General features: G+C 33.0%; 1 protein-coding gene across 8 annotated transcripts in view; it reads right to left on the bottom strand.

The window, feature by feature from the left end:
• The window catches only part of PCNX1 (pecanex 1), a 175,343-nt gene that overhangs the window by 61,727 nt on the left and 94,018 nt on the right, over window positions 1-19,598 (bottom strand). For 5 of the 8 annotated variants that reach the window (XM_063091563.1, XM_063091564.1, XM_063091569.1 and 2 more), the window contains 5 exons: window positions 15,074-15,164; window positions 13,016-13,073; window positions 11,125-11,342; window positions 5,214-5,367; window positions 2,553-2,585 (listed from right to left, as the gene is read on the bottom strand). In XM_063091563.1, the coding sequence (XP_062947633.1) occupies window positions 2,553-2,585; window positions 5,214-5,367; window positions 11,125-11,342; window positions 13,016-13,073; window positions 15,074-15,164 (554 nt within the window). The remainder of the gene's footprint in view (window positions 1-2,552; window positions 2,586-5,213; window positions 5,368-11,124; window positions 11,343-13,015; window positions 13,074-15,073; window positions 15,165-19,598) is intronic. The other 3 variants (XM_063091565.1, XM_063091568.1, XM_063091571.1) reach the window with 1 other exon arrangement.

Below are 19,598 nucleotides of genomic sequence, written 5' to 3'. Positions count from 1 at the left end.
GAAATTAAAGGAAGTTGGCATTTTTCCACGAACTCTTTGAAGACCCTTCGTACATACACACATATATAAGACAGAAAGGAAAGTTCTTTCTTACAGTAAAAAAGTCAACCACTTAATGTAGAGGAATGACAGAGTTAGAAAATCACTATTTGGCAACCATCAAATGATAACTGATTCAAGCAAGAAACATCAGTAGGTACTAAAACAAATGGGTCGAAGTGTGGAGTAGCAGGACATACTTGTATATATGGTTTCAAAGTATCTCCCTATGAGATACTTACAAGAGAAAAACAGTAACATTAAGGTACAGTAGTGGTTCTTAAGGGAAGGGAGAGGGTTTTGCTCCCCAGAGGACATGTGGCAATATCCGCACACAGTTTGCTGTCACAATTGGGGTGGGAGTACTACTAGCACCTCATGGGTAGAAGTCAGAGAGGTTGCTAAACATCCTACAATGCACAGGACAGCACACCCCACCCTCAACAAAGAATTATCCAGCCCAAAATGTTCATACTGAAGAGATCTGAGAAAGTCCACAGACACTACCCTTAACCAAAAGATCAAAGTTAAGATCAGCAGTAATAGGGCTGACCCTGTGGCTCACTCGGGAGAGTACGGCGCTGGGAGCGCCGAGGCCGCGGGTTCGGATCCTATATAGGGATGGCCGGTGCGCTCACTGGCTGAGCGCGGTGCGGGCGACACCAAGCAGAGGGTTGCGATCCCCTTGCTGGTCACAAAAAAAAAAAAAAAAGATCAGCAGTAATAGGACAACTCAACAACATGTGCTTTGTGATATAATGCACCGAGTAGAACACATCAATTTTCTAATACAGTTGGCCTTCCATATCTTCAGATGTGGAACCCATGGATACAAAGGGCCAATTGTACTACACTATTTTTTATAAGAGACTTGAGCATCAGTGGATTTTGGCTTCCACTTGCAGTCTTAGAACCAATCCTCCCATGGATATGGAAGAATGATTGTTTTGCTACCGAAAAAGCATGACCTGTATCTAATCAAAAAGAAAAATCAGACAAACTCAAATTGAGGGATGGTCAATAAAATAACAGGCCTGTGGCTGGCCGATAAGCTCAGTTAGTGAGACCGCAGTGTTAGTAACAACAAGGTCAAGTGTTTAGATCCCCATACCACCCAGCTGCCAAAAAAACCCAAAAACAAACCAAAAAAACTGGCCTGCACAAAACATGTTTACATTGTATAATAAAATAAAAAAAAAACTAGCCTGTATCCACCAAAACCTTCAGTATCTTGAAAGGAAAATACTGAGGAATTGTTCCAGGTTAAAGGAGACTTAAGAGGCCAAATGCATAATCAGGGATTTTGAACTGCCAGTTGAGACAATGGGCAAAACCTTAATAAGATTTGTAGATTAGAAAATAGTATTGTATCAGTGTTAGTGCCCTAATTTTAAACACTGAATTAATGTAAAGGAATGCCTTTCTTTCTAGAACATACACTGAGATATTCAGAGGTAAAGGGACATATATCTGCAAGGGGAGAGGGAGAGAGGGGGAGGGAGAGAGAGGGAGAGGAGGAGGGGGAGGGACAGGAGGGAGGGAACGAGGGGGAGAGAGGAGGAAGGGGAGGGGGGGAGAGAGAGAGAATGCATGCAGACAGGAATTAAACAAATATGGTAAAATGTTAACATAGGGAATCTAGGTGACTGGTGCAGGAATTCTGTACTATCCTTGCAACTTTTCTCTAAGACTGAAATTATGTCAAAATGAAAAGTTAAAAAGCATTGCTTCTATATATCATCATACTTAAAAAATATTCTTAAAAAATAATAAACATAATTAGTCAAAAAACCATTTGCCTCCTTGTTTTGTTTTGCTCATCTATTCCCATTATTAACTATTCCAGTATATGGAAAGAAAGAATTATATGCAAGAAAGAAAGCATAACCAATAAACTATTTTTGGAGTCTATTTCTGAATTACTTTAAAGAGAATGTCCTTTGGTCTTTCTATTAAATGAATACTCAAGTTAGATCTAAAATTGGATCATACTTCACAATAAATAGCGCTAGACAGATATTATTTTTAATCTAAAGTCACAAATGAATAACAAGGTTTTTATCTCATTACTTAGTCCAAAGGTCATAACACCAGACTAATGCATTACTTCTTTATTTTTGCTCCTAATGGTTACCAAAGCAAAATAAAGTTTTTTTCACTTCAAAATTCTATTTTTCAATACTTATTCACAATTTGTTACTTAAAATTATTTAAATGCAAATAATCAAATAACCATGAGTCTATATGAACCAAATTGATACCCCGTTCCTGAAACAGGCTGTCAAAAAATGAATTACTATGCTCATTTTCACCAAGATTTAGAGTCTACAAGTACAATATCATTTTATTCCATGCTAATAAATCACCTTTATTTCTAGGAGTGTGTCAAAACTTAGATGAGGAAATAATAAAATAAATCTTAATTCAATCTGACACATGCCAAAAAAGAAAGCAAAAAAAGAACACATGTTAAGGAACAAACTACAAGTTACAGCCCTATTAGAGTGACTTACATGTCTTGGAGAAGAAGAATCTGGTTGAACACTCTAGAAATGAAACAGAACGACAGATTACACTACTGAAGTCTTGGTAATTTTACAAGCAACTCTCAAAATGCCTGAAGTGATTTCAAGTAAATATTCCACAATCAAGAAATGACTTACATTAATTCTGTTCCAAAGATGAAAGAAACATCAGCGCCAGATACTGGTATCACTGGGATATTTAACAAAAACCTAAAATCTTACCTGACTCTTACTTATTTTGGTTAATAATTTGCATCTAGTTCAGCATTTCTGAAACAGCATATGGTAGACAGATCCATCTTACTGCTTGGCTCATACTACACATAAGTATACTTAAGGTACAATAACGTGGGCTAGTTTATAACAAGAATTCTAGTTCTGTCCACAAATTCCAAGCTTACTAAACAATTCTATGATATGTGTATTAAATATATTATTTGTATTTTCACATCAAAATAATCAAACAAGTTAAGCTGTATCCTTGCAAGAGATTTTACTAACTTCCTATTCCCACATTAATATTCTTAGAGTCAACTAGTTTCATAAATCTCAGTCACCTTTTCCCTTTTCCCTATTTAACCATATTAACCTAAAAGCAGAAGACAAAATTAATGGGACAGGTTCACTAAAGCTAAGGAATGAATTTAAATGGTTTAAGGCAATAAAGGGAGAGATTAAGGTGGCTGAAATGAAAGGGAAGAAGGAAGCCCAGTAAGTTTAACATAGAATCACCAAATTTAATCAAAGGAATTTGGTTACTTATTATTAGGGATCAAGGAGGATGGAGCAGAGACTCTAAGATTCTAGTTGGTACACCACTGTCAAAAGCAAAGAAATTGAGAAAAGAAAACATTAATCAGAAGATGATAATGGGCTAGTTTTAAAATGTGCCCAACTGTCTTTAGTCCTAGATATATATAGGACTAAAGCTTGCAAAACAGGTGAAGACTCTGAGATATAAATCTGGGCATAATTCATATATAGGGGCAACAAATAAAGTAGTCAAAGAGGATGACTTCGCTGGCAAGGAATTGGAAACTGTAAAGAAGAGAGCCAAATAAAACCCTAGAGAATTCTCATAAATTAAGAAGTGGTTAAAAGAACAAAGAGGCATCAACAATGAAAAAGAGAGTCATATGAAAAGTACAAGAATCATCAGGGTAGTGTAAAGTCGCAGATAAGCAGAGTAGAATACAAAACTGGAAGATAGTATTAACAGGTATTAAATGAAGCAGCACTCAGAGAATGGAGACTAAGAAAAAGACACAGATTTAGCAATCAGAATGATTATCATCAACCACAAAGACTGTAATTTCAGTACTACAATGAGGAAAAAGTGTGGATGGGATTGTATTTTGGAAATAGATAACTTGTTTTGATTTCACAGATGGGACATTGAACTTCTGACTTTTGAGCAGAAACAAGTTAAGACTTTGGGGATGGAAGGAATGTATCTACCTGTGAGGAAGACACGAACTTTGGGGGTTGGGGTGGAATGCTGTGGGTTGGCTGAATTGGGCCCCCAATGTTTGTTCATATATTAGAAGCTTAATCCCCATTGTAACTGTTGAGGGTGGGACATCCTATTATGGTAACTGAAAGGTGGGGCCTTGAAGAGGTAATTAGATTGTAGGACCATGACATAGTGAATGGATTAATAATGGTGGTCAGGGGCATAGTTCTGAGGTCTTTAAAAGAAGAGCACATGAGGAACTACCTCTCTTTCTACTCCACCATCTTCTGTCATGTAAGACCCCTGCATTGTTGTAAAGCCACCACAAAAAGACCCTCACCAGATGTGTTCCCTGGACTTTGGGCTTCCCAGCCCCCGAAACTATAAGTAATAAATTTCACTTTCTTATAAAGTTAAAAAAAAAAAAAGGTATGGATGGGTCTTAAAGGAACAGAGCAGATGACCTAGGTGTCTTATTTCAGGTGTCTTGTTCTCAATGAGAGAGAAAAAAGAAAGAACAGCTGATACCATAAACTGTAAATGAGGTATTCAGGCTGGGGGAGGCTCGCATATTAGCATACGTAAGGCAAATAACCAACACAAAGCAAACAGTATTTACTAAGAAAGAAAGGAAAGAAAACAGTCTATAGTGACTGAATAAAAGATGGAAATTTTGGTTTTATATGAATTGACATATTTAATTCTCCCATTTTTTTGAAAGCTTAAAATTGCCAACATTTGATATTTTTAAGCCACTATTACAACAATAACAAAGGGACACTTATCTTCTCTTTCTGATGTTCCAAAAGAACATATATACTAGTTTTCACATTATATCTACCAATGACAGATTTAATAAATTTCACCCACAAAACAGAAGTACTCAAAAGATAGGAGTGGAAGAGATAATGTTGATCATTTAAAAAGAAACAAATTTCAAGAACATAAATTCTTATTTTAACAAATACACAAATATTTTCTTTTGATCCAAAGAAATAGTTTATTGGAAGCTCTATTTACATATAATAATTTTTTTAAGTTTATATTCTCCTTTTATTCTCTACACAATCTAATGTAAACACCCAAGAAAAAAAAAATCTAAAAATTATTTTACTATAATTCAGTGAATGGTACAAAATCTTCTGCCTTTTAACACAAATACTATTCCACAGCATGAAAAGAAGAGATGCTGGTACCTTAAGTAGTGAGTACTGACAGCTGGCTATGACCAGGCAGAACTGAAAGACCCAGATATCTCTGAAGAAGCCTTGTATGAGAAGAATAGATCCCAAAAAAGCCACAAGAATAGCCAGGATGACAGCTAATACATTTTCCAGGATCTCACGATTTCTGCAGATAGAAAGATTTATGGGTAAGTATATCATGAATATAAGAAATTAATCAAATTGAAAAAGGGATGACATCAATGTGAAGTTCAATAATATGCTTGCTGAGATGTCTTTTTGGTACTGGGTTTGAATAAGATTTTGGATCATACTGAAAAAAAAGAAACTAGTTTCACATGGACACAACACAAATTCTTATATAAAAATAAAGCACGCTACAGCAGATTGTGAAGTTCTAACAAAAAGGAATTTTAATTTCTATTAAATTTTACTCTTCTTAATATCTGCTTTTCTATTTGTCAAATCTGTTGCAAAATAGCTAACAATTTGCATGGCAAATACAGTAGATATACAAAGAAAAAAGTTTAAAAAATAAAACCTCAAAATAATTTCTAGAAAATTAAATTTAAAACATTCGTTATTTTATATTACACAGTTTGTAACCAAATTTTGATACCAAGTGGTTTCGTTTTCCCCATCTCTCAAATATCTGAAATAATACAGAAACTCCCTTACTAGAAATACTTAAATACAGGCTACCACGTGGCTTGAGAATGAAGGTAGTGACAATAACCATCAATTCTGCCTCTTTCAAAGTTTCTGAGACAATTCCATACTTTATTAAACTGACACTGTAAAAACAAACAATATGATGCCCAAGATATTACATATGGCAATGAAGATGATTTTTATTTCACATCAAAAAAAAAAAAAAAAATCTCATTACTTATTGGGAAAAATTTTATTGACAAAACGTTAAATAAATACAGTCAGCCCATATTCCACATCTGTGGATTCAATGGAGGATCAAAAATATTCAAAAAAAAAATTGTGTCTATAGTGAGTATGTAGACTTTTCTTGTCATTATTCCCAAACAATACAGCATAACAACTACTTACACAGCACTTACATTATATTAAGTATTATAAAGAGTCTAGAGATGATCTGAAGTATATGGGAGGATGTGCATAGTTTATATGCAAATACTACAACATTTTATATTAAACACTTGAGCATCTCCTGATTTGGGTACCCACAGAAGGTCCTGGAACCAATTCCCCACAGATACAAAGAGACACTGCGCTTGCTAAAAGTCATGTTTCTAAAGAACATTAAATGGCATGGAAAAATGCTCAGCACATGTGCAAAGAAAGCAGAATATAAAACTGTGTGTACAGGAGGATATAAATTCTGTTATTAAAAAAAATACACATATAGGTTAAAAAAGACAATATACCAAAATGATATTGTTAAATGATATTCTCTCTCCATTGCAGGATTATGATTCGCTTCTGTCTGTCTTCAATACTTTCTACATATTTAAATTTCCTATAAGAAATTATTTTTATAATCATAAAAATTTGTTTTTATTTTATTAACCTGTTATTTACAATCAATTGGACCTAAAAAATAAAATTCATAAACATCTCTGTACAATTTCATTTAATAGTTCTACCAAATTTTAAAAGTTCAACAGTGTTTTCAAATCAATAAATTACTGATTTTCCATTTGATCTTAGATAGCAATTATGTAATTCCAGATTTGCCAGATCCAATGACCTCTTTTCAACACTTGTCCTGCCCCGAATTCTATCTCCCTTGTCATCAAATAAGTGCTCTCCTTTGGCTTTTTTTTAATTTTCAATTTTGATGAATCTAATTTATCAACTTAGTCTTTCATTGATGTTGTTTTGGTGCCACAGCTAAGAAATTTTCCCTAACCAAGTTCACAAAAATTTTCTCCTGTGTTTTCCTAGAAGTTTTATTGTTTTAGGTTTCATATTTAGACCTGATCCATTTTGAGTTAACTTTTGTAATATGGTGCAAGGGAAGGATACAAATTATTTTTATTTATTTTTTGCATATGGAAATCCAATTGTTCCAGCACCACTTGTTGAAAAGGCTATCCTTCCTCCATTTCATTGATTTGGATATTATTTTGACACCATCTGGGACCAGAGTTTTCTTTGTGGGAAGGTTTCTAACTATAATCCATTTATTTAACAGCTATAAAACAATTAAGATAATTATTTCTTTCAGAATAAACTTTGATAATGTGTCTTTCAAGAAATTTGTCCATTTCACTTGTCTACTGTCAAATTTATTTGCATATAGTTATTCATAATCTCTTTTTCCTTTAATACCTGTAGAATCTGCAGTGATATCGTATTTCACACTCCTCTTATTGGTAATTGTGTCTTTTTTCTTCTTTTTTTTCTTATCAGACTGGCTAAAACTTTCTCAACTTAACTGATGCTCTCAAAGAACGAGCTTTTGGTTTCCTTAATTTTCTCTACTTTTTTTCTGTTTCCTCGCTGAATTCAGTATTGTTCTTTACTATTTCTTTCTTCTGCTTATGTGGGCTGAATGCACACTTGTTTTTCTAGTTTCCTAAGATGGAAGATGAAGTCACCAATTTGAGAACTTTCTTCTCTAATCTAGGCATTTAGTGCTATAAATTTTCCCAAGCATTGCTGTAGGGGCATGCCAAAAATTCAGGTATGTTGTGTTCATTTTCATTCAGTTCAAAATACTTTCTAATTTCCCTCTTGATTTCTTCTCTAGTCCATGGGTTATTTAGAAGTATTATTTTGTTTCCAAATATTTGGGGATTTTCCAAAGTCCTTTTTATTACCAATTTATAATTTAATTCCAGTGTACTCAGAGAACACACTATGCATGATTTGAATCCTTTTAAAATTTATTGACTCTTGTACTATGACTCAGAATATGGTCTATCATAGTAAATGTCCATGAGCACATAGGAGAATATGTATTCTCTTGTTACGGGTGAAGTGTTCCATAAACATCAATCAGCTCAGGTTGGTTGACAGCATTGTTCAAGTCTATTTAATCCTCACTGTTCTAACAACTATTTAAACAAGGGTGTTGAGATCAGCTATAATTGTGGGTTTGTCTATTACTCCTATTTCCATCAGCTTTTGCTTTAAATATTTTGAAGCTCTGTTTTAGGTGCAGAAACATTTAGGATTGTTAAATCCTAAAGAACGACATGCTTATCTTTATGAAATGACCTTCTTTATCCTTGGTAATATATTTTGCCCTGCAATCTACTTTATCTGACATTAATACAGCTACTCTAGCATTCCTTTCACTAGCGTTATCATGGTGTATCTTCTCCCATCTTTTTACTTTTAACCTATTTCTGTTTATAAAGTACACTCCCTGTAGGCAGCCTAGGCTTTAGTTTTGCTCTTTTTAAATACAATCTGATAATTTCTGACTTTTTATGACTGTATCATCTTGTCATTGCTTTCTATTTTTCCCATCTGTTCTTTGATCTTTTTTTCCTTTTTCTGCCTTCTTTTAGATTAATATAGTAATTTTTATTAATCCATTTTACCTCCTTTTTTGACATATTAGCTATAACTCTTTTGTTATTTTAGTTGTTACTTTCAGGTTTATAATACATAGGTTATGAAAGTCTACCTTCACTGTACCACTTCATATACAGTTTAAGAAATTTATAGTAGTATACTTTTATTTCTCACTTCCTGGCATTTATGCTATTATTGTCATGAATTTTACTTTTACATATGTTTTAAGCCACACAATACACTGTTATTCTTTTTGTTTAAATAGTCAATTATCTCTAAGAGATTTAATCCAGAAGAAAAAATATCTTATATATTTATCCATGCAGTTACCATTTCCAGTGACCTTTGTTCCTTTAGGTAAGTCCATATTTCCAATTGATTTCACTTTCCTTCTGCCTGCAAGACTTCTTTCGACATTTTTTTGTAGTGTGAGTATGATTGAAGAATTATTCCCATTTTTCCTAGTCTGAAAATGTCTTTACTTCACCTCAGTTTTTAAAAGATATTTTTGCTGGATATAGAATTCTAGGTTGAGTTTTTTTCCTTTGAATACTTTAAAAGGTGTAGCTCCACTGTCTTATCACTTGCATTATGTCCAACAATAAACTGATATAATCCTTATCATTGTTTCCTTAAGCACATCTTTTTTCTCTTGCAGTGTTTAATAAGATTTTATCACTGGTTTTGAGCAATTATTTGCCTTGGTGAAGTTTTCTTCATATTTCTTGTGCTTGGGTTCACTAAGATTCTTGAATGTGTTTACAGTTCTTATCAAATTTGGAAAGTTTTCAACCATTATTTCTTCAAAATTTTTCTTTCTCCTGTCTCCTATTGAAGGTGGCACACAGTTTACTCTCATTTTGTCTGCGCTCTTTTCATCAGGGCATAGAAATGGAGAGAAGATTCTTTCTTCTTTCTGTTTCATTTGTATAGTTTCCATTACCATGCCTTCAATTTCATGCATCTTTTCTTCTACAATGTGCAATCTACTATTAATCCCATCAATTTATTTTTCATCTCAGACATTATAGTTTTCAACTCTGCAAGTTTGATTTGGGACTTTTAAAAATATCTTCCATGTCTTTATTTAACTTTTTTAACATATGGAATACAACTATAACTGCTTCAATCCCAGTGTCTGTAAATTCTATTATCTATGCCAGTTACAGGTTGGTCTCAATTGATTTATTCTTCTCCTCACTACAGGTCATGTTTTCTCAGTTGTTTGCATACCTGGTCATCTTTGAATGGATGCCAGAAGACATTGTGAATCTTAACTTGCTGACTGCAGGATATTTCTGGATTTCTACAGATCTCCTTGAGCTTTATTATGCTACTTGGTAACAGTTTGATCCGTTTGGGTCTTGCTTTTATGACTTGTTATGTGGGTCTGAAGTAGTGCTCATGCTAGGGCTAATTATTTCCCACTTTCGAAGCAAGATCTTCCTGAGTACTCTATACAGTACACCATGAAACGTGAATTATGAGTGCTTCTAATCTGGCTGGTGGGAACATGTACTATTATTCCCAGCTCTGTCTGAATGCCAGGAACTGTTCCTCTATGCCTTTCATATGGTTATTTCCCTGGTATTATATAGTTTCCTCACATACATGAATTTATCAATACTCTTCTTAATAGTCATGGGGACCCGCTGGGGATCTCTGAGGTTCTCTCTCTGAGCAGCTCTCTCCTATCTTAATATTCTGTCCTATGGTCTCTAGTTGCCTCAGCCTCCCTGAACTCTTAGTTCCATCTCCTCAACTCAGGAAGTCTGCTGGACTCTTCCTCAGTTCCCACTCCCTGTGTTACAGCCTAGGAACTCTCTCAGCCATTAAGCTGGGGCAAATGAAAGTCTCACATCATTTGTTTCTCATCTCTCAGGGATCACTTTGTCCTTTGTTATATCTAATGTATTGGAAACCACTGTTTCGTGTATTTTGTCTATTTTTGGTTGTTTCACATGGGAGATAAACACAGTCCTATTACTTCCTCCATATTGACTAGAAGCAGCTGCTGCTCTCCAAGTTTGTAATAAACTAATATACTTACCATTAAACAATAGTGCTAAAAAACAGGGAAACAGAAGTTTTCTCTTATAACTTTTATACTTAGAATCATATTACCTATAATCTTAAGATCTTTCATAGTCTCTGGCTTTTAAGTACCAGTTCTAAAAGTCTTAATGATAATAAAAAGGATATTTTTCTATAAACATATTAAAATTGCAACAAAAAAGGTTTTAATGGATTTAAGAGAATGAATGTTTGGAAGCCCTAATTACTTTAAGTTTTATCTCAAGAGGACAAAAATAGAAAACATTTTCCAACATGATAACCAGGTAAAAACCTCAATGGGTAATTAGAGACACTTCAACTAAAAATAAAATCTGCACATATCTTTAATATCACACTATATTCTCACCTATCAAACAGGGCCAAAAGTGTGAGTCTGTCAAAGTTAATGCCAATCCATAGTTGGGGCAGGATCCAAAAGCGGTAATAGTGTTTAACCTTTTGGGCAGCTTCTTCTGTTGGACCATAAGTAGCTGCCAAGTCAGGGCTTAGATCAATGTCCTGTTGCTCCAACAAATCTGTATCAATGGTCAATAGTCTATTCAATCGAATCTGTGGGAGAGAGAGCTAAAAGAAAGTCAGCACTGAAAGGCTAAAAATATCTTTAATTGAACCACGATTTGAGAGTTAGTCAGTTTGCAGATTATATAAGCCCCTTAATTCTCTACTACAGTCCACTCCTTGTGAATATTTTATGATCATTATAAACTACAGAAGGTGACAATAATAAGTGAACTAAAACAAAGCAAATTAATATTAATAGACCATAAGATTTTTATAACTGTATATCTACTAAATCCATTTAAATCATTTATAGTGAATCATTAGTGGCTTTTCTTCTCTGTCAGATTTATGGTCTTTCATCATTAAGCTATGAACCTCACTATCAGTGTCAAATCTGAATTCTGCTATAATGCTTCAACTCTCATTTCTTCCTATAGTCTCATCATTTTTATTATTGTTTTCAAATCACCCCCTCTCCCTTTTTGTTTTGGCAGGCTCCTCACCTAAGGCAATGCAAGAAATTACTACATTACATTTCCTTTAGCTTTAATTCATCCACTCACCAGTCTCCCCTTCCTTTGAAAGCACTAAAAATTTACTTTATCTAGAACAGCACTGGGAAGCATTTTGCTATCTCGAGATTCCACACATTTCAAAGTAGAAAACAACAAAATAATCATCTTCCCATTTTTCCTTTCCTATGAAGTTTCCAGCAAAAAAAGTAGGAACAGTCTTTACTTTCCAAATACATATATGGGTATTGTCAAGAAAATCTGCTTCCTGTATATAACACAGCCATTTCTATCTCTAAGCATTAACAAATGCTTCCCAAAACATTCAGATCCCCTTACCAGCCAGCCACCAAAAAAAAAAAAAAAAAAAAAAACTTCTCAAAATACTTTTTGCTTATCCTCTATGCCAGGGTTTCTCAACTTTGGCACTATAGAAATTCTGGCCCAGATAATTCTGTGCCCTCTACTGTGGGATGTTTAACTCTGGCCTTTATCCAGTAGATACCAGCAGCACAACCCCAGCAGTGAAAAGCAAAAATGTTTTCAGACATTGCCAAATGTCTACTGGTTGAAAGCCACTGCTCTACGCCAATTCTCATCCATGGTCTTAAAACCCTGCTCACAACTCATCTTCAGGAAGCTGTTAAAAATTAATCCCCTTGGCACTAAATTCATTACATGTATTTAGAAGTGTTGCTTATTAGGATTTTATCCGTTTTGTCTTTTCCATCTTGATGTAAATGGCACTGCTATTTTTTTTTTAATTCCCACTTTATCTCACGTGGCATAATTTTTATACAGTAATGTCATTACTAAGCATCCCCCCATACACTGGTGTATGAATAGTAATATTAAACAATAATTAACTAACTAAACCAAAATGATAATATTTAAAGTGAAGTTACAAAATGGCACAATTAAAAATGGCACAACCAGATTATGATGTTGGTGAGTAAATGGACCATTAAATACCCCCAAAATGTGTAATTTCTGATTCACATAAATGGCTAATTAAACTTCACGGTGTTTTATGTTTGTTTCTTATCAAATGACTTACAAGAAGAAATCCACTGTGGGGCAGCAAAAGTGATTTTGCCATAGTTTTTAACTAATTGACATTTTGTAACTTCATCAATTTTTCTGATTTTATAGCTATCTGTGTAAGTACATATTTCAGATTTAATCTGAAAACATATTGTGTTATAAAAATAAAGAAAAACCTACCACATCATGTGGATAAAATCGAACTGAGGTAGAACTGGATACATGAGAATCCGTGTCACTAAAATAAAATGAAAAAGATTTTAGGGAATAAACAGCTTGTCAAAATGTAGAAAGAAAAATAAATCCTTTAACAATTAGGTGATATTTACACTATCTTCACTTTTCCATGTAACTTCAAATGGAAAAATAACATTCTCCTGGAACTGTGACTAAGAGCATAGCCTGTGGGTCACAGCATCTACATTCAAATCTCTGCTTCAACTGATGAGGTCTTGAACAAGTTACCCTACCTCTTTATACCTCAGTTTTCTCATCAATAATAGTACTTGTATCACAAGATTCTTGGGAAAGTGTTTAACAAAATAATCAAAAGAAAGCAATTATAACATATTGCCTGCAACCAATAAAGACACAATAAATTTAAGCTATAATATAACATAACCTAGAACACTGCAATTCAGTTTCCATGGTTCGGTCATTTGGATTTTAAGATTTGAGGCTTTACCACATTTACAGTGGAAGAAATTGTTCTTCTCTTGAATCATACTAAACATAGTAACGGTGGTTCCAGGCATCCATTTCCCTATTGTTTCTGTTGTTACAAATCAGGTAATACTCCAATTTAACAACTTTTGACAGGGTGATTTCTGAAATGGGACTAAAGGAGCTTAAAAATATCGTTATCTACGTGTTCTATCTTTTCAGCATGATGAGCTAAATGACTACAAGGTCCTATTCTTTAAATGGTCCCTCAAAACTTAAAAAGTAAACTGCCCATAGACATGTAACATTTAAATAGATGTGACCCATTATTAAATAGAAGTCCTAAAATAAGAATCAAATGACCCTTGTGAGAAAAGTGAGCTAACTGATCAATAATGGATTTCAAAGCAGCAATTTGAATAGATGAAAAATAATAAAATTTTAGAAAACAAAATTTTAACACATTCTAATACTATAATTGATTATGTTATATGATCAAGATTTCTAATTTATCTGCTTTTCTCCTAACTTCTTCATTACCTTACAAATTCCTTCTAAGGAAAAAAGAAAAAAGAAGCTAAATTTAACATATGACACATATTTTAAGAAATTCCTCCTTAAAGCTAGAAAAAAAATTTAAAACAAAATGAAAGTTGAAGAAAAAAAAAGAAAAAAAACAAAAAAAAGAGAAGAGAGAAAAAAAAAAAAAAAAAAAAGAAAAAGAGACAAAATGAAAGTTGATTATTTAAAAAGATACTTGGCTGGCCAGTTGGCTCGGCTGGTTAGAGAACGGTGTTGATGATAACACAGAGGTCAAGGGTTCCAATTCCCTTACCAGCCAGCCACTGAAAATAAAGAGATAGATAGATAGATACTTGATCAAACCCTTACAAGGAAATAAAATTTTTAAATTACATGAAGAAGGAGAAATACCTTGATGGGTTTGGATTTAGTTATGTCAATATTTTCCTGATAAGTATTTTTACATCATACAATAGAGAGCATAAAATCTTATGGTTAAATGCGAAATTGTAGGAAAACACTGTCCTATTACAAGATCTACAGGAAATTTTGATTTAATTTTTTTTTTTTAACACAGAACAGATTTTATTATAAAAATAATGCTTTATTTTTTCCATAGCAAAAACATTCTACCTTAATTTTTGGAAACAAATACACTATGACAAATTATTAGTCAACAAAACACCAAAAAAAAAAAAAATATTGGAGTCAATATAAACATATTTTCAAAATAACTTTTATATCTGACATGGTAACTATAGTTAACAAAAACTGTAAACATGAAAACTGTTAAGAGAACAGATATGTGGTCTCACCACAAAAAAAATAAGTGAGGTAATCCATATGTTAGCTCAATTTAGCCATTCCACGATGTACATACAATGTTTCAAAACATCATGTTGTATGCCATGAATATACATAATTTTTATGTCAACTAGAAAAAAATAAATTATAAAAAACAAAAAAATTAACTTATATCTCAAGGCTCAAACACTTCAAACATGGCAAAAACATGGAAGTACACACGCACTCCTAATATGACTTCACACATACCAGATATTGGATGCTCTTCTTGCTGCTGGTTCAAAATTCACAAGTGACATATCACAGCCACCAGTCTCATAGAGCGTAGAAGAAAACTTACCTAGTAAATAAATAATTTTTTTTGAAAGCCATTAGAATACTCACAATTTCCCCTTCATGATAAACTAAATTTTATGACTTTACATTTTAAGAAAATATACTATAACCTTTTTTAAAAAATATTTTTAAAAACAATGATCTGCATGTAATTCAGCATGATGTGAATTGATAAGAAATGCTAGATAGTGGGGTAAATGTCAACTTATATAATCAGATATGTAAAGTAAGGGATTTAAGTCAGCTTTGCAATACCAGTCTCTTCCTCTTTTATCCTACCAGCACATTCTCAAGAAATTCAACTAATCATATGAATGAACTTGATGCTGTTTAAAAGTCACCTGACCACTACTTGCAGGTGGTGAGTGGAAATTTGCAAAGCTGCTTAAGTTTCAAGATAGTTCAAACTGCAAACAAAACTGTGTGACTGCCTCCTGGTTTTTTTCAAGAATAAATGGAAGTGTCAAAATGGGTCTAAGGACGTTCAATGAACTGAACGAGCTATAACAATGCTGGTGATAATTAAATTATAATATTTAATAAACATTACTAGTTATATGATTCTACCACAAGAGCTCTATGAAAAATTTAGGAACATCAATTACTATAGTTCGATAAAACTGATAAGGGTTTAGAAATTATATTGGTAACAAAGTAATATAGGTTTAAAAACCAACTCTCTTAAAATTAACTTTATAATATGAAATGATTTTTTAAACGGAATTTTAAAAATATGGATACTTCCTGAAATGCATTGCTCACCCTGAGGATCTATGGTAGCCATATGAACGGTGAAGGAGCATTAACAAATTAATATAAATTTCCAGAATGGTAAAGAGAATGAGGTATATAACTTTGCAACCATTTAAGTCTAGTCCATGTTGTTTTTTTGAGTATTTATAAGTTTTGTTTTTTGTTTTTGTTTTTTTACTAGGTGGAAGGAATTACTGAACTTATAAATATAATGAACCTTAAGGGCAATTTCAACTTTATGGCAGGGCTAAAACTAAGATTTTTCCATGCTGTGCAAACAGTATGCAATAAGGATTTTTACATAAGTGAAATACTTCAAAAAATGACAATGAAAGAACCCCGTAATATACTAATTATATAACTAATGGTTTACAAACATATCGTTCTTTAAAAGGAGTAGAAACAGAAAAACAAAAAACAAAAAACTTTACTAAATAGGATTATTTGAGTACTTTCTATGGGTCATGAGATAAAATATATAAAATTTGCTGTATTTTTTCAAGGGAGGATTATTCAGCATGCAGATTATGTAAGGCTGCTTTTTCTCCCCATCTTTTAGTCATGAGTCATTCATTCTTCGCACTTGTAAACAGATTAATGAACTAAAACAAAATAATACAAGCTGTCAATTAGGCTACTTATTACATGTGCACTGTATCACTGAAGATTTTTTTGAAGTGATAGGGTGAGTTGCAGAAATTGCTAGTGAAAAAACAAATTACATAAAAATACTGGCTCAACTGAAATTTAAAAATTATTTTTAAATTTTAATTTTTTTATGCTCTGCTCTTTCCTCATTTATCACAGATAATCAAAGATTGGCTGTGCTATCATAACTAAACTTACATTAACAAAAAAAAAGAAACACCTGATCAAAATCACAGATTGCATAAATGCAGAAGAATTATAAACCTATGTTAAGTGACTAAATCACAGATTAACAAAGAGCAGGGAGGGCTTGGCTACTGCGTGTGACGTTCAGTAAGACCACATAATTTGTATATATTTTAGAAATAAGTTAATTCCATACTCAATAGAGTTTAAATTATTGCAATATATCCTGAGTATTTAAGCTTTCCATGGGATTTTTAGCAACATAAGTTCTTTTCCTGGAATATTAAATATAATATTTACATGCAACTAAAACCAACCAAAGATACTGTCATTTTAATTTTCAAATGGAACACTGAAAGAATATTAAGTCATTATACTACCACGCTGTCATTTATGTACAGATGTCTAGTATTAAACTTATACAGAAATAGTTGCATTTTAAATAAATAATACAAAGAAAAAAGCTTTTCTTGAAAAAGAGCTGGAAAAATTGAGTAGTTTTATTTCTACTTAAGTCTATAACTTTGAATGCTTCTATACAAACCAATGACTAACAAGGACTGTAACAAAATTAAGAAATTTAAACAGAAGCACAAAACATGTCTAACAAAAGGGAGGCTATAATTTAGAAAAAATTTTTTTTCACCAGTCACCACAAGCAAGGCTATGATTTTAATAGATGTGCATAACTTCAACAGTGTCTTATTTTTTTCTTTAAGAAGCTTTTGTCTGCCTACAAAACTTCAGGAGCATGTTTATGTTCTGAAAAATACACATGGCACTTGTTAGCACAAACTAACACAGGAAGAGGGCTTAATGGTGTATTCCCAACTAACTCCAAAAGAACAATTCTATGTTTCTCTTATATCTTTGGATTTGGAAATGATAGCACTTCAGAAATACCAAATTTTATTCAGAAGATAAATCAGAAAAAATTTACATTAAAAAATGTATAGCTTAAGGTTTCCATGAAAAGCTTAGTAATATTTTAATGTACTAATATGATAACCTACTAAAGGCAACTTAAAAAATAACCTAAACAGAAATAAGTACATTATTGCTACTGGTTTATAAAGACTAAGAACATCTTAAATTTTACAAGTTTTCTTGATATACATAGCAATTTTACATATCTCATTTGAAATTAAAACCATCATATTTAAACTTCTTTTCTTCTTTTTTTTTGGGGGGGGGGGGGGGTTGGCTGGAAGGTACAGGGATTCAAATCCTTGACCCTGGTGTTACCAATGCAAAGTTTTAACCAACTGAGATAACCACCCAGACCCTAAACTTTGATACAAAGTAAAACGTGCCCTTATTATTAACCTCATTAACGTATTTTAATATTATTCTGCATTAAGAAAAATAATCCCATTTAAATACTGATTTCTAATGAATATAAACTGGAAAAAAGCAGAACATCAGTGACATGTGTCCTCCTTACATGAATTTTGATTATAAACTAAGCCATCTCATGATGATTCAATTCCTAGGTCATAATTAATTTATCTGACAGAATGGCTCTGTCATGATTTGAGGAAGAAAAAAATCAATTTATGACAAAATAAACAAGACTGGAAGCTGATACTTCAGACTCGTGAAAATGATATGGCCATGAGATAGCATCTCTAAAGGCAAAAAAAAAGTTAAGATACCTGGCATTTCTCAATTCTGAATATTTAATAATGACTGCTATTGCCTTCAAAAATTAGATTTTTGAAAAACCTTTTTTTGAGGTAGGAGAATTTCAAATTAACAACCATAGGTCAATAAATAAGTGATGAGCAACAGGAAGATAATAAAATTGGATACTGACTTAAAGACCAAGGATACTTGAAGCATTTTGCCTTAAGCCATAAACAGTATGGCAGGACAAATTCTAAGTAAACACTGGCAAAATACTGATAAAATACATGAGAAATTAATGGGATTCTCTAACTTGTCCAATCCATAAAAATCCTCACCACATGACGAGTTAAGTGCATCAAGAATAGTACTCACCTAAGAAACTCCTATTGCATTCTTGAGGTCACTCTCATTTTTCTAAAGATAGCTATGTATCTTGGAAGAAGATGATTACTAGAAGGACAAATTATCTACAGGGTTTTTTAGACCTGCAAGTACCAACAACAAAGGAGGCCTCAAATTTCTTGGATACTATTCTTCTTTGAGCTCCAACTCCCCTCCATTCTGTGTCCTCCAAGCCTAATCCTGATACTCTATCTTAACTGACTTCTCACTTTTGTAGCATTACTCTTAAGGCAAGGAGGGGCTACACAAGCAAAAAGAGATAGATGGGTGATAAATTTATACAGTGGTTTTTAGAAGACTATTGGAGGACTGCATACCTCTATATGACTAACTTAAGTACTCAAATAAGTACAAAAAGTGCTTGTTTCTGATGGTGATGAGTATTGTGTCCACAATGTTATCTCAATGAATATATTATTATACTTTTAAGACAGAAGGCCTTTAAGGTGAGTTCTAATTTCCTGGGTAGCACCCCTCTTATTATCATGAGTGGCGACTCTGAGTCTCTGAGGTAACATTATGAGTTTCCACCCAGACAGAAATGATTCACTGTATTACTGCTTAGAGAGTAATGGACTAGGGGTCAGCAAACTTCTTCTGTGAAGGGCCAGATAATAAATATCTTAGGCTTTGTGAGCCAGATAGTCTCTGTTGTTACAATTCAAGTCTGCCACTGTAATATGAAAGCAGTCACAGATAACACATAACACATAACAAACACATTTATTTTATTTACAAAAGCAGGCATCAAGTTGGACCCAGCCCACAGGCCACAGTTTGCCAATCCCTGTCCTAGACCAAGAATCTTAGACTTCTAAAG

Source organism: Cynocephalus volans, chromosome 3 (genome assembly GCF_027409185.1).
Source record: "Cynocephalus volans isolate mCynVol1 chromosome 3, mCynVol1.pri, whole genome shotgun sequence".
NCBI classification, from domain to species: domain Eukaryota; kingdom Metazoa; phylum Chordata; class Mammalia; order Dermoptera; family Cynocephalidae; genus Cynocephalus; species Cynocephalus volans.
Note: the sequence above shows the minus strand (reverse complement) of the source record. Positions and strands in the feature narration are given on the sequence as shown.